The sequence below is a fragment of the Gadus chalcogrammus genome, chromosome 9, assembly GCF_026213295.1.
Source record: "Gadus chalcogrammus isolate NIFS_2021 chromosome 9, NIFS_Gcha_1.0, whole genome shotgun sequence".
Classification (NCBI taxonomy): domain Eukaryota; kingdom Metazoa; phylum Chordata; class Actinopteri; order Gadiformes; family Gadidae; genus Gadus; species Gadus chalcogrammus.
The window spans coordinates 12,184,261-12,200,034 of NC_079420.1; the positions used below are offsets into that span (position 1 = coordinate 12,184,261).

At 50.7% G+C, this 15,774-nt stretch overlaps 1 protein-coding gene across 1 annotated transcript in view; it reads left to right on the forward strand.

The window, feature by feature from the left end:
* The first annotated feature begins 15,185 nt into the window (after positions 1-15,185).
* The window catches only part of cdh13 (cadherin 13, H-cadherin (heart)), a 14,881-nt gene continuing 14,292 nt past the window's right edge, over positions 15,186-15,774 (forward strand). The window contains exon 1 of the mRNA XM_056598803.1: positions 15,186-15,197. Coding sequence (XP_056454778.1) covers positions 15,186-15,197 — 12 coding nt within the window. The remainder of the gene's footprint in view (positions 15,198-15,774) is intronic.

Below are 15,774 nucleotides of genomic sequence, written 5' to 3' on the forward strand. Positions count from 1 at the left end.
CGCTTTGAACTGTGGTTAATTCCCTTTGGTGAAGTCTGCACTGATGCAGACTCACTGAAAGGGCTCGATAAGTGTGGACTCAAATCCTCACGCCCTTTGGAAATCTTCATTGGGACAGCCCTAAAGCCTTAATAATTTCGCGAGAACGCGCAATAAAGTCTGTGAGTCCTTGAGTCCGGACATTGGGATTGGGCCATCGTTGTCCTCCAGCAGAGAGAGAGTGCTGAGTGTTTGGCGACTCGCTTGGCGAAGACACTGCTCTAGGAACCACAGCCTGGCGTCTCGGGGCAGATGGTTCCTTTGTCTCCGATGGTTAGACGGTACAGAGACAGGTCATTAAGGAGCAGTAGAGGTTAGACAGTACAGAGACAGGTCATTAGGGAGCAGGTAGGGGATAGACAGTACAGAGACAGGTCATTAAGGAGCAGGTAGGGGTTAGACGGTACAGAGACAGGTCATTAAGGAGCAGGTAGGGGTTAGACAGTACAGAGACAGGTCATTAAGGAGCAGGTAGGGGTTAGACAGTACAGAGACAGGTCATTAAGGAGCAGGTAGGGGTTAGACAGTACAGAGACAGGTCATTAAGGAGCAGATAGGGGTTAGACAGTACAGAGACAGGTCATCAAGGAGCAGGTAGGGGTTAGACAGTCCAGAGACAGGTCATTAAGGAACAGGTAGAGGTTGGTTCTCCAGGATGGTTCAGGTCGAACACCGCATTAGTCTAGAGGAGGTTCATTTTTTCCACTTGCCCGCTAAGACTTTCTATTATTAATTATTAACTCCTGAATGAATAACTCAAACTATGAGCAACTTTCAAGGACACATGAAATGGGAACGCAAAAAAAGAAAAAAAATTGTAATAAAATATAAGTCTTTATGAAAAGAGGTTGTTCGTTAAAGGAGTGATTTATCATATAGTACTGGAACTAGTACTCAGTACTCCATCTCGTACTATGAATATTACTGTACATAGTACTGTATCTAGCACTGAGGTACTGCATCTAGTACTGTATCTAGTACTCAGTACTCCATCTAGGACTGCATCTAGTACTTGATCTAGTACCCCATCCAGTACTGAATATAGTACTGTGATTAGTGCTATATGTACTCCATCCATTCCTCCATCCCTGTAGTGACGTAGCCTTACCCGTCTCCTGCCTGCCTGGCTGCAGTGATTTCCAGTTGGTTAACGAGACGTTTCACCAATCATGTCATTAGTGTTTATGGAGTGTGTGTTGGTGTTCTGCAGAGGAGAACCCCTGTTAATGTTTCCTCTACTGCTGAGCGCTCTAATGGGATTTGTCCAATCTGCTTTGGTTACCTTGAGTTTGGTCCCAGTTCGCTTGTTGAGGATGAAATGTGTTCCCCACTGCGGGCGAGGTTCTCCTCCACCCGATTCATGTTTAGCAAACTGCAGTAAACATCTCACATGCACTAACTCACTCCTCATGGCAATCAAAGAATTACCCAGTGACCCCACGTCCCCTCTGCCCTCCTCCCCCTCCTTCCCCTCTCCCCCCTCGCCACTTCTCCTTCGCCCTCCTCTCCACCCTATACCTCCCCTCTGCCCTCCCCTCCACCCTCTCCACCTCCCCTCCGTCTTCCTCTCCACCTCGTCTGCCCTCCTCTCCACCCTCTCGACCTCCCCTCTGTCCTCCACCCTCCTCTTCCCCCTCTCCACCTCCCCTCTGTCCTCCGCCCTCCTCTCCAGCCTCTCCACCCTCTCCACCCTCTCCACATCTCCTCCTCTCAATCCTCTCCTCCTCTCCTCCTCTCCACCCTCTCCACCTCCGACCCCTCTGCCCTCCGCCCTCGGGGCTCCGCCGTGTCTCCACTGATCTCCGTCCTCTCCAGGGGTGTGCTGCCTTAACCAGCTGACCTCCAGGAGGTATCCATCAGCGCTTTCCTTAAAAGCTCTTAAGTCCCCGATCCAGATGTCTTCTGCTTCGCTGCCTCGCTTGCTGCTGCGTTCTGATTACAACCGATAAGCGTGTGTGGTGTGTTAGTGTGTGTGTGTGCACTTGTGACTGTGACACACACACACACACTTCGATCTTAAGTCTTTTATGTTGTGCTTGCAACGCTGATGTCTGAACGGTTTCTAGATCTCTGGAGATAAAGGTTTCCTTGGAGAGGCTTTAACAAAATAGCTAGGTCTCGGGACGCAAAATGAAACCACACGCAATTCTTTGAAACAATGCTACGCAATGCTACGAGCTACGCAATGGTACGCAATGCTATGAGATTCTATCTTCTACTCTCTCCTTTCTAAACTTTGATGAAAAGAATCAGCTAGCATTTTAGCTCCTGCCAGGCTCAGTCATATCTGTAAACCGATCCGTTTCAGAAGACCATGACCACGTCTACTCACAGATCTGAAGAACACACGAGAAGCAGAGCAGCAACACTGAATAAATCACTTCAATCTTAACGCGAATAACCTTCACTCATCAAAATCTGAATAATCTTCACTCTAATGTAAACCTTAATATCCTCACTTTGTTCTAAACCTGAATAACCTTCACGCTAATCTACATCTGAATAAACCGTCACTTTAATCTAAACCTGAATAAGCATCAGGTTGATCTAAGCCTTAATGTGGAAGGCCTGACCACGCTGAGCGCCCAGCGAGGTCACCCCCAGACTTCACTCTACCGCCAGCCAACCGTTTAGAGGAGATGAAGACCGCCGCTGGGGTTCAGAACCTCAAACAGCGCAGTGATCCGATTGGAAGCTTCAGTCAGCCAGGGTCAAGGTTTGCTTTAGACTTTGAGCGCAGCAGGCCAGGTGGAGAAAGTGAGTTGTCGGCTCCGCCCAGGGTGGTGACGGTGCCTCCACCCTGCTGTGGTAACACCACGGCGGTCAGGGTCCCTCCACCCTGCTGTGGTGATGCTTCCTCCACCCTGCTGTGGGGCAGTCCCATGACGTCTGTCCCCCGCCGGTCAAACTAAGGTGGTGTTTTATGGCCCGTGTGTCTCCTCCGTCACACTGTGCGGCAACGAGGCCAGGGGGCGGAGCCGTCCGGAGGCCGCCGCCTCCTTAATCTGTTAGGGGAGTGCTCGCCTCCTCACAGCAAGGTTAACCCGCTCTTCATCCCTCCTCCTCTTCCTCCTAATGGATGGCTGCCTGCATGCACAGAGTGGAGGCAGCGATGCTGTGGGGGATGGGGGACATCATCACCAGACCACCACTCACTCACTCACACATCCATCACAGGGGCAAGCCCTTCATCAGAGTGGTGTGTGTGTGTGTGTGTGTGTGTGTGTGTGTGTGTGTGTGTGTGTGTGTGTGTGTGTGTGTGTGTGTGTGTGTGTGTGTGTGTGTGTGTGTGTGTGTGTGTGTGTGTGTGTGTGTGTGTGTGTGGTGACCTGTTACATGTTTCCTCTGACCAGGTTGATGTGGTCTGTTAGGCTTGGTGAGGTTCTAATGATGTCATTGTCGGGGTTGTAGGTTCTGTACTCCGGTTATTGATGAACCAGGTTCTAATGGGATTCATAGATGCAGAGAGTAAGACAGGAGTGAGACCGGAGTGAGACCGGAGTTTTTATTTTTTTATTTTTTATAGAAAGGGCAGAACAGCTAGATACATACCTGTATATCACTATAGATTGGAAAATTTTCTTTTTGACCATTTTCTGTGTTTTTAAGGCGAAATTTCGATCTTCTGAGTTACAAAAAAAAAATCAAACATGTTTCATGCTCAAAAATAATCGTTTGAATAATCGTGATTTCAATATTGACCAAAATAATCATGATCATGATTTTTCCCATAATCGCGCAGCCCTACATGAGATATGAGGAGTGAGACAAGAGTGGGTGAAGCAGGAAAGCTGATGAGTCAGACAGGAGCATTAAGGAGTGAGACCGGAGCATTGAGGAGTGAGACAGGCGATGAATAGTGAGGAAGGCACTGAAGAGTGAGACGGGAGCGTTGGAGAGTGAGACAGGAGCACTGACGTGTGAGACGGGGAGCTCCTCTGTCAGCTCCTCCTCCCTCTATCTCCTCCCTCCGTCTCCTCCTCCTCCTCCTCCTCCTCCTCCTCCTCCTCCTCCTCCTCCTCCCTCTGTCTCCTCCTCCTCCTCCTCCCTCTGTCTCCTCCTCCTCCTCCTCCTCCCTCTGTCTCCTCCTCCTCCTCCTCCTCCTCCTCCTCCTCCTCCTCCTCCTCCTCCTCCTCCTCCTCCTCCTCCTCCTCCCTATATCTCCTTCTCCTCTGTCCCCTGAGCCTCCTCTCCTCCAGTTGAATACATTAAACCAGCTTCAGGGTGGAGCAGACGGGGAAACACATCTGGGACCGCTGTGGCTTCTACACCGAACCCCCACGTCTGGACCTGTTCCAATGGCCAACACTAACACACACACTGACACACACCGACACACACTGACACACACATTGACGCACACGCTGTCTGGACCTGTTCCAACAGCCAAAACTAAAACACATGTGGGCACAGTGTCACACACGGACACACACTGACACACACATTGTCTGGACCTGTTCCAAAGGCCAACACTAGCACTAACACACGGAAACACACGGACATACACACACTGACACACACACGGACACACATTGACACACACTGTCTGGATCTGTTCCAACGGCCAGCACTAAACACACATGTGTGCACATATACACATGTAGGCACAGTGACACACACTGACACACTAAAACACACAGTGACACATAGTGACACACACTGACACACACAACCATTACAAAAAATCTTGAGCTTAATCTCATGGACGTGCTCCACAAAGCAGGAAGAGAACGTTGTCAAAGCTACTAAACGGTCTACTGACACGTGAACCATCTTGACCTGCAGGACATTCCAACCAGAAGAGATTGTCTACACTTTGAGATGTTTGTTTGAGAAGTTAGGAGAGCATCTCAGGCTGCATGGCGCTGGTATTGACGAGGAACAGTGTGCACAGTCTTCACGGGTGCACACTCTTCACCTTGCACACTCCTGACTGTGTACACTCCTCACCGTGCACACTCCTGACCGTGGACACTCCTCACCGTGCATACTCTTCACCGTGCACACTCCTGACCGTACACACTTGTCACGTGCACACTCCTGACCGTGCATACTCTTCACGTGCACACTCCTGACCGTGCAGACTCCTCACCATGAACACTGCTGACCGTGCACACTCCTGACCGTGCAGCCTCCTCACATGCACAGTCTTCACCGTGCACACTCCTGACCGTGCACACTCCTGAATGTGCACACTGCTGAACGTGCACACTCCTTACAGTGTTGTCATTTAATATGCCCCTTCACATCAGAGAAGAGGAGGAGGAGGAGGAGGAAAAGCCGTGTGTGTGTGTGTGTGTGTTTGTGTGTCAGTCCAAGGTTTTAACTTAGAAATAGACTAGTCTATTGCTGTTTAGACTAGTCTTTATGCTGTTTATACCATATATATTTGTTTGCCCTATTTGTTGTTGTGTTTGTCGTGTCATCTCCTTACATTTAGCATTTCGTTTAGCATTTACCCTTCACGTCTACATTTGTTTATATTAGTGCTTTGTATTCTTATTGTATTGTAAAAAATAAATAAATAAATTGACCAGTTCTATTTCTTCTGTCTTCACATCTTCTTGACATGCACGGCCTGTGTCGCCTTCATTCAATCAAGAAGGACGTCTCCCCCTCCTCTCTCCCCCTCCCGTCTCCCCCTCCCTCATGTCTCCCCCTCCCTGGTGTCTCCGCCCCCGGTCCTCCTTTAATTACCTGCCTGCCCCTGTCTCAGTGCGTGGGAAACCCCGATCCTTGTTCTGAGATCTCAACAGGGTTGTTAATCAAAGCCATGATTATTGAATTAATGTGTAATTAACTTGTTAATTTATTGAATCTCACTGTGGCACTGGGCTTAATGGAGATGACAACTATTAAAGAGATGAGTTTGTTGGTGAGATGTGCCAGGGAAAGGGGAGTATGATGGCTTGCAGAGCTTTCCCTGTGAGTCCCTTTGTGATGAAGAACCAGTCAGAGCTGCAATTCGAACCACAGCTCTCCTCTCTGTTTACCGACGTTTAGAGGATTATGGTTGGGGCTATATTAGTTTAATACTCCTAGTAACACCGAGGCTGAAGAATGATTGATTTCAGATTCTCACTTTAATGAATGCCAGCTATTTACATGAATCAAAACTAAAACAGCTGGCTTTAAAGAGTTAGTGCTGAGCCGTATTAATGATCATGTTCACAACAATTATTATAGGACTTCACCCTCTGTTGAAGAGCCTTTAACTTTACATCTGACTGGAAATGTTATACCTATATTAGACCAGAGACCAGAGATATCTTCACCTCTTTTTACAGAAGGAGCTCAGCTCCCGCTCCTCCCCTTTCTGTGCTGTATACAAACTCTTTCTCCTCCTCCTCCTCCAGCTGACATCTCTCTCTCTCTCTCTCTCTCTCTCTCTCTCTCTCTCCCCCTGATGTTCAGACCTCTCCCTGTATCCGGTGGTGTTGATCAGAGTGGTCCCTTCACACCTTTCCTCTAGATCCTCCTGCAGCCAGACCTCCTGCGGACGGCCTGATGGATTATTAACATCTTTTCATTAGTGATATCACAACACATCGCTGTCTCTGAAACACAGCAGGCTGCTTGCTGCTCCAATAACATCATCCTCCTGTCATTCGCATCAGCGCAACTCTCTCTCTCTCTCTCTCTCTCTCCTCTGTAATTGTGTTCTCTCTCCCAGACCTGGTTCTGTCAGGGCTGGCTGCTATCTGAGACATTAGGCGTGTTTGTGTGTGTGTGTGTGTGTGTGTGTGTGTGTGTGTGTGTGTGTGTGTGTGAGTGACATGTTCTGCAGAAATGTTCTCTGTCTTCAAGGTCTGATGCAGCGTTTCATGATTCACCACATCGCTACCCCCCTCCACCCAACCCCACTTATAACACACATACCCCCTCCTCCACCCAACCCCACCTATAACACACACACCCCCTCCACCCAACCCCACCTATAACACACATACCCCCTCCACCCAACCCGACCTATAACACACATACCCCCTCCACCCAACCCCACCTATAACACAAACCCACCGCCACCCAACCCCACCTATAACACACATACCCCCTCCACCCAACCCCACCTATAACACACATACCCCCTCCACCCAACCCCACCTATAACACACATACCCCCCTCCACCCAACCCCACCTATAACACACATACCCCCCTCCACCCAACCCCACCTATAACACACACCCCCTCCACCCAACCCGACCTATAACACACATACCCCCTCCACCCAACCCCACCTATAACACACATACCCCCCTCCACCCAACCCCACCTATAACACACCCACCTCCACCCAACCCCACCTATAACACACATACCCCCCTCCACCCAACCCCACCTATAATACACCCACCTCCACCCAACCCCACCCATAACACACATACCCCCCTGTGCCAAACCCCACCTATAACACCCACCCACCTCCAGCAACCCCACCTAACTCATATTGCTGAGCGCGTTGTTCATAAATGAAACTTCTCCAAATCCTGTCAGAAGTTAAGAAACACGTCTTTGTTGTATTGGGTGTTTGGTTAATTAGATGGATGAGGGATGAGGGGTGCTTAGTGGCTGGTGGTTAGTTGGTTAGTGGCTGGTGGTTAGCTGGTTGTATCGGGTGTTTGGTACATTAGATAGATAATGAAGGGTTGGTTGAATGGATGAATGTTGATTTATTTCCTGAACGGTGGCTTTTGTTCATTCAGTTGTTTTGATTCATTCCAACTGACTGAAGGAGATCCCTGGAGGAATGAACCACCGTTGGAGCAGAGTGGGATTGAGCTGAATGGGAGTCAGGAGCTCCCTGAGTCGGAGGCTGTTGACAGGGAGCCTTGAGGCTGAGGCAGGAGGTCTTTGACAGGCCGCAGTCATGTGGCTCACATCTTTAACATTCCAACTCATCATTTATCCCCACGTTTCACCTCATATCTCCGTGTGTTCGTCAGGATCTGAATCGTCTCGTGGTCCGGGAAATAAGCCTAGAATATAATGTGGCCAATCACATCTCCAGCCTCCCCGCTGCCCCCATAGGTGGTCTGTTCTTCCTGCTCCTCCTGTGTGTGTGTGTGTGTGTGTGGTCACTCTCATTTCAGTGTAGATGTATGTTTAGCCTACACACACACGCAGGTCGGCTGGTGTGTGCGTGTCTGCATGTAAGAGCGATGCTTAATGAATATGAATTCATGCTCATGCTGCTCTTCTCCATATGTGAGGAACAAACTGAGGAACACAATGAAACCTTCTGTTGGGGCCGGTGGAGACCCAGAGAGGAGACACTCGTCAGTCTTCCAGGACCGATTCATCCTCTCTCTCTCTCTCTCTCTCTCTCTCTCTCTCTCTCTCTCTCTCTCTCTCTCTCTCTCTCTCTCTCTCTCTCTCTCTCTCTCTCTCTCTCTCTCTCTCTCTCTCTCTCTCTCTCTCTCTCTCTCTCTCTCTCTCTGTGTGTGTGTGTTCTGCATATGGACGTTCTGCTGCCATATTTAGAGCTGGCTGGATGAGTGTGTGGCCATCTGTTGTGGGGGGCCGGTTACAGCGAACACAGCCTACTGGGGTCCATGTCTGGCCTGCTGTCCCCTCAGTCTCTGTCCATCTATAGTCTCTCTCTCTCTCTCTCTCTCTCTCTCTCTCTCTCTCTCTCTCTCCAAGGTCACAGCAGTCTCTCTCTTTGTTCACGGCGGCAGTTAGGGCCCATTGGTTACCATAGAAACAACACATTGGCGTGATTGGGATGTTCACACCTCGGGTGTGACTCACAGACCAGTATGGCTGACTGGGACCGGGGCCAGAGACTAGGGTCTCTGGTTCATTTTGGTTTCCCTCCAGGCAGATGAGAACTGCCTGGAGTTGTCGACTACTGTGACCCCTGCCCCCTCCTACACAACCAGTAATTAGTCCAATTGTCACACACAGTCACACACAGAGTTGAATACGAGCACACACGTACACAAACAAGCTTGCACTCGCACACACACACACACACACACACACTCAGCTGTGAGCTCAGACACAAGATGGACGGATTGGTCTCTTTAAAGAATGAATTGGAAAAGGTTTTGAACAGAAATCCAATAATTTCCTGTGTGTGTGTGTGTGTGTGTGTGTGTGTGTGTGTGTTTTGTGTGTGTCTGATGTATCAGAAAAGGTTTGGTTGGTCCTCCGATGAAATGTTAGGCGATGTGATGTTAGGTGATGTTAGGGGATGGTGATGTTAGGTAATGGTGATGGTGATGTTAAGTGATGGTGATGGTGTAAGGGTTATTTACTTCATTCAGATCCTCAGATTCCTTCAGGATCTTCTCGCTCGGTTCCCACGTCCGGGAACCTTCTGCTCTGCTCTCTACTCTGCTCTCTGTGCTCCAGGGAGGGGGAGCAGTTCGCCGTTTCACTTTCCCAGATCAAATTGGCCCCTTATGGCTCCTCGCGTTGAGATGGCATGACCCTTCATCAGAAGGCATTCATCCGTTTGTGAGTTGCCAGGCGACACGTTTGAGAGGTGCTTCCACCTCTGACCAATAAGTGGGTTAGAAAAGGAGAGAAGCTTCACTGTGCTTTTTACGAACACAAAGCCTCTCTTAAAGGAGCCATACGTTTTAATATCTAGTGAACTGTTGTTCTGCCTTCTGAGCCAAGAAACAAACTCCGCTCTCTGCTTCAGAGGGACTTCAGAGGAGTGCTCCCAAACAGGAGCTGAGGTGTTCCCAGGGGTCCGCTCAGCCCCTCGGCTCAGGGGAGTGTTTGACTGGTGAGCGTTTGACTGGTGAACGTTTGACTGGTGAACGTTTGACTGGTGAGCGTTTGACTGGTAAACGTTTGACTGGTGAGCGTTTGACTGGTGAACGTTTGACTGGTGAGCGTTTGACTGGTGAACGTTTGACTGGTGAACGTTTGACTGGTGAACGTTTGACTGGTGAGCGTTTGACTGGTGAACGTTTGACTGGTGAACGTTTGACTGGTGAACGTTTGACTGGTGAGCAATTGACTGGTGAGCGTTTGATTAAGCGGCTCTGAGGAGCAGAGCGGATGACAGGTTGGTTCAGGAGCCCAGATCAATGTGGACCAGAGCCATCGGTTATCACGTAGCTCATGATGAACATACCTCACCACTGGGTACAGGGTCTCCACCACGGGGTGACCTCTCCTCCCCCCTCTCCTCCTCCACCCTCCCCCTCCTCCCTCCTCCCTCCTCCTCTCTCCTCCACCAACCTCCACCTTCCTCCCTCCTTTCTGCAATGGAGACACGCGGCCTCTGTCAACTCACTGTTTGTCTGGGGTAACACACACACAGACAGACAGACAGACAGACAGACAGACAGACAGACAGACAGACAGACAGACAGACAGACAGACAGACAGACAGACAGACAGACAGACAGACAGACAGACAGACAGACAGACAGACAGACAGACAGACAGACAGACAGACAGACAGACAGACAGACAGACAGACAGACAGACAGCAAAAAATAGTTTTGTCATTGTCACACACACTTAAACACAACCTGAGTTGAACACTCTCACTCTCTCACTCGTGCGTGACATATTTATCAACTACGGGCCCATAGAGACAAGCATTCACTGTGTCTGGCAGGGCCTCACAGCCTCACAGCCTAGCATCACTGCCTCACAGCCTCACAGCCGCCAGCCTCACAGCCTCACAACCTAGCCTTACAGCCGCATAGCCTAGCCTCACAGCCTAGCATCACTGCCTCACAGCCTCACAGCCTAGCCTCACTGCCTCACTGCCTCACAGCCTCACAGCCTCACAGCCTAGCCTCACAGCCTCACAGCCTAGCCTCACAGCCTCACAGCCTAGCCTCACAGCCTCACAGCCTAGCCTCACAGCCTAGCCTCACAGCCTCACAGCCTCACAGCCTAGCCCCTCAGAGCCTCTGTCCTGCCTCGCTGACAGACCCAGCCCACCACTGATCAGGTCCTCAGCTCTTTGATGCTAGCTGTTAGGAGCGGAGTTTGACATCGATGGAGTCTTTATTGAACCCTCTTCTGGCTGATCGCCTGTCAGGGTCCCATGCTGCTCCACACTGGCTGACACTGGTTGATTTTATTAAGGGCTCATCTACTAATCTGATGAGAATAGATCAAACGTGATTAACTCCACATGATCTTCTGTCCGTCCGCTCTGAACCCAGTTCGGTGCGTCTGAGGATGTTGACGCAGTGATGGATTATTGTACATCCAGAACCCGCCGTAGGTTAACGGCCTGTGATACACAATCAGCTGCAGGGGAAAACGCCATTAGGCCATTAAACGATCATCATCATCATCTCATTCCTAACACGGGGAAACGTGGTGCGATGCAACAACAATAAAATAACAATTAACGCGTGTATGGTAATTGTAATTCATTTTTAGTTTACACGTAATGAAGATTAAAATCGACTTGTGTTAACTTATTGACAATAATATAATTAATCAAAGCAACTGATGAATAGCGTTCAGTTATTTAGCGTAATGACATTCGGCCTTCCAAGAATAACATTAGCTGAACCACCGCTACTTAGGGAGGAACTTGTTGTGAGGAACCTTAGGACATGGCCATGGGTCTGGAGTCCTACACAAGCCAACATGCAGAACATGTACACACACACACACCACATACCAGCACCACCTCCACCACCTCCGCCACCAAATTCTGGTCGGTCGTAGGGCAACAGTCTGGGAATAAATCCAGGACTTGCCCTCCTGGACTGGTCTAACCCCCCCTGGACCGGTCTAACCACCCTGGACAGGGCTAGCCCCCCTGGACTGATCTGGCCCCCCTGGACCGGTCAAACCCCCCTTGGACCGGTCTAACCCCCCCTGGACCGGTCTAACCCCCCCTGGACCGGTGTAACCCCCCCTGGACTAGTCTAACCCCCCCTGGACCGGACTAACCCCCCCTGGACCGGTCTTACCCCCCTGGACAGGGCTAGCCCCCCTGGACTGATCTGGCCCCCCTGGATCGGTCTAACCCCCCTGGACCGGTCTGGCCCCGCGGTCTCTCTTACGGGTGCTGAGGTAGACCTACTGAACTGATCTCTGCTGGTCCACGTGGTGAACATGCGACCCAGAGTCTGATTCTGTATTCAGACCGTGGTAATGGAAGATGTGAGTGAGGAAGTTGTTCTAAGCAACGCACAATTACAAACACAAAGCAAACAGAGGTTTCATGGGTAGAATGTTTTTCCATTTATATTTCCAGAGACGCATCGAGCTCCGTGAATTGACCTGAAGGTATCAAGGCTTCGCTTTAGTAATTATTAATGATCACGTGACGTCGTAGAGGTTTGTGCTGCACACAGGATGGATTGCGTTTGGAGATTCAACTCTTCGGTGGATGTTAATAAATGTTTGATCAGATTCTCCGTGCGGCCCGACCGTTAGCAGGTCCCTCCATGGGGTCGAGGGGGGGCTGGTGGGGGTCGGAGTGTCTCACAGCATAAACCGTGAGTGAAGCGTTCAGCCAGAGACAGGGAGGTCAGGGGGTGGAGAGATGTGGTGTATCGGTGTATTGGTTTGGGTGGGCGAGAGAGCATGACATGCTAAAGAGAGAGAGAGAGAGAGAGAGAGAGAAGTGACAGGAGAAGAAAGAGGGAGCGAGCGAGGAGGAGGAGGAGATAAAACAAAGAGCAGGAGCAGCAGGAGGTGAAGGAGGCGTTCAGGGGTTGATTGAGGTCAGGCCTGAGGTACGGGGACGCTCGATAAGGAGAAAACCAAACAACACACCTCAATACTGAGGCTGACCTCCCTGTCGCCGCGGTGATACTCCCCCCCCCCCATCCACCCCCTATTCTTATCGGACCACTCCCTGTGAGCGATGCTGAGCCGATAGACTTGTTCCTGCAGTGTGGTGAGGTGGGATCAGCGTGGGGCGGGGGGGGGGGCAGACCGGATCGCGTTGGGGGGAAACTGGATTTGTTCTCCTGAAGAACATAAGTGGATCCAGCTCAGTATTGTTGTTTGTTATTGTCGGATTCCTGGAAAGCCAAAGTGTCTCAAACAGCCGAATTAGTTTGACCTTTCTGTTGACCCAAGGCTCTCACTCCCTCTTCTCAATCACACACACACACACACACACACACACACACACACACACACACACACACACACACACACACACACACACACACACACACACACACACACACACACACACACACACACACACACTATAAATAACACCTGTGGCTGCAAGGGTATGAGTCGTAGGGTTAGTGCAGGGCAGGTATATAAATACACCAGCATACGCACACACGCACACGCTCTTACACACGCACACGTTCTCAAACACACACGCATGCACATCCTCTCAAACACGTACACACATTCTCAAACAAAAATGCACGCACACACACGTGTTCACATAGTGGCAGAGATCATGGTCTCCACGGAGATGTAACATTACCCTGTCGCTGTACACCTGACTTGGAAGTGAAAGGTTCACCCTTTTGGCCCTTCCTCTCTCCCCTACACCTTTCCTCTGTACCTCCTTCTCTCTCTCTCTCCCTCTCTCTCCCTCCTTCTCTCTCTCTCCCTCCCTCACTCTCTCCCTCACTGAGCCTCTCTCTCCCTCCTGCTCTCCCTCCCTCACTCTCTCTCTCCATCCATCTCTCTCCCCCTCCTTCTCTCTCCCCCTCCTTCTCTCTCTCTCCCTCCCTTCCCCTCTTTCTATCTCCCTAGCCCAGCCTCTCTCTCCCTCCTTCTCTCTCTCCCCCTCCTTCTCTTTATCTCCCTAGCCCAGCCTCCTTCTCCTTCCTGCTCTCCCCCCCTCACTCTCTCCCTCCCTCCTTCTCTCTCCCCCTCCTCTCTCTCTCCCTCCCTCCCTCCCTCTCTCTCTCCCTCGCCCAGCCCCTCTGCTCATTGGCTGTGGTTGTGCTGCTCAGTGAGCCAGCGGTCTGAGGTCTGTCCTGAGGAGTGATACCAGATGATCCTCCTCACCTCCGCTGACCCCTTCCCTTCTCTTCCTGCATCAACCCACCGCTGGAGGCTCTCTGATCAATACTGCCATTGATCAGAACCGTTCAATATGCTGGGGGGAATCTAAAGTTACAGCGTTTAGAAGAGCAACGGGAACGTGGATTTTATAGATGTGTGCATGGAACTGATTGGTTGTTGGACCTTCTGATGTCATCAACCAGATGAGATAATCAATTTAACTTTATTCGAATACCACCTCTGGAGCAGAACAACTACGCAAGCTGCTCTGGGGGCAGAGCAACAAGCGGCCGGAAGACAAGAGGGACGGAGTTAAGTAGGGGAGCTCTCAGAGTCTAAGATCAGGGATTTCAGATATGGAAGCTCTCGGGGTTAAAGGCCAGGGGTCATACAGATAAGGAAGCTCTCAGGGTCAAAGGTCAGGGGTCATTCCGATAGGGGAGCTCAGGGGTCATCGATGTTAACGTCTGTGGTGGACCTCAGTGTTCTACAGTACTTGACCTTTGACCCTGCTGTGTTCCCAGATGTTCCATGGCCAAGCCCAGGAGGACCGTGGAGGGGGCGGGGCCTGCATACCTGGCTTCCAGGTGAAAAACTACCAGCTGGACTACAGCGGAGCCTTCAGGAAGGACCGGGCCCTGGCCCAACGTGAGTCACTGACCTCCTTGGGGGGGGAGGAGAGGAGAGGAGAGGAGGAGACATGAGAGGAGAGGGGAGGGGAGAGGACAGGCAGGTTGGGTGTTGTCTGTCCGCACTTAAACTTCTTCACAGCTATATTTGTTGTTTTCTGTACCATGGATGTGCATTTTCGGTTAAATGTAAAAAATGCACACACACATACACACACACACACACACACACACACACACACACACACACACACACACACACACACACACACACACACACACACACACACACACACACACACACACACACACACACACACACACACACACACCCCTGACGCTGTGCAGAGGAGCTGATGAGGTTCCCCCCCCCTCCCCGCCCCTCACAGTGTGTTGTTCTGCCCTCCTGGTTTACTGGGGAGATTGGACTGGGGGGGGGAGGGGGGGGTAATCGGGGGAACCAGCAGAGCGAGGAGGGGGTGGAGGAGTTGGGAGGAGGAGGGGAAGAGGAGGAGGAGGTCAGCGGAGCTTCAGCGTGCGGTAGCAGTGGTTCTATTTAGGTGTCTGCTGCACACACGCCCTCTCCATGGGGGGCCAGGTGAGGAGGACACACACAGACAGATAGGCAGACGGACGGACAGATGGACGGACAGACAGACAGACTCACAATAACATGGCACACCGCCTGCTCAACCAGCCGTTGAATGTTTGGACTTCTCCCTGTGATGAGTTGTTGCTGTTTTACTGGATAACTGCCGGCTTTGGTCTGTTGGCATTTGTTTGTCTGTGTCTCTGTGCCTGTGTGCGCACTTGTGTGTGTCTTTGTGTGTGTGTGTGTGTGTGTGTGTGTGTCTTTGTGCACGTGTGTGTGTGTCTTTGTGCGTGTGTGTGCATGTGTGTGTTTGTGTGTGTGTCTGTCCCCCTCTTCCTCTGAATGTCATCATGTGGTTTGGTAAGAAAAGATCAAACTTGTTTATTAATCCCACAGGAGGTCTCTATCCCCAAACACACTGAACATCTATCCCCACACACACTGAGCATTAAACATCTATCCCCACACACACTGAGCATTAAACATCTATCCCCACACACACTGAGCATTAAACATCTATCCCCACACACACTGAGCATTAAACATCTATCCCCACAGACACTGAGCATTAAACATCTATCCC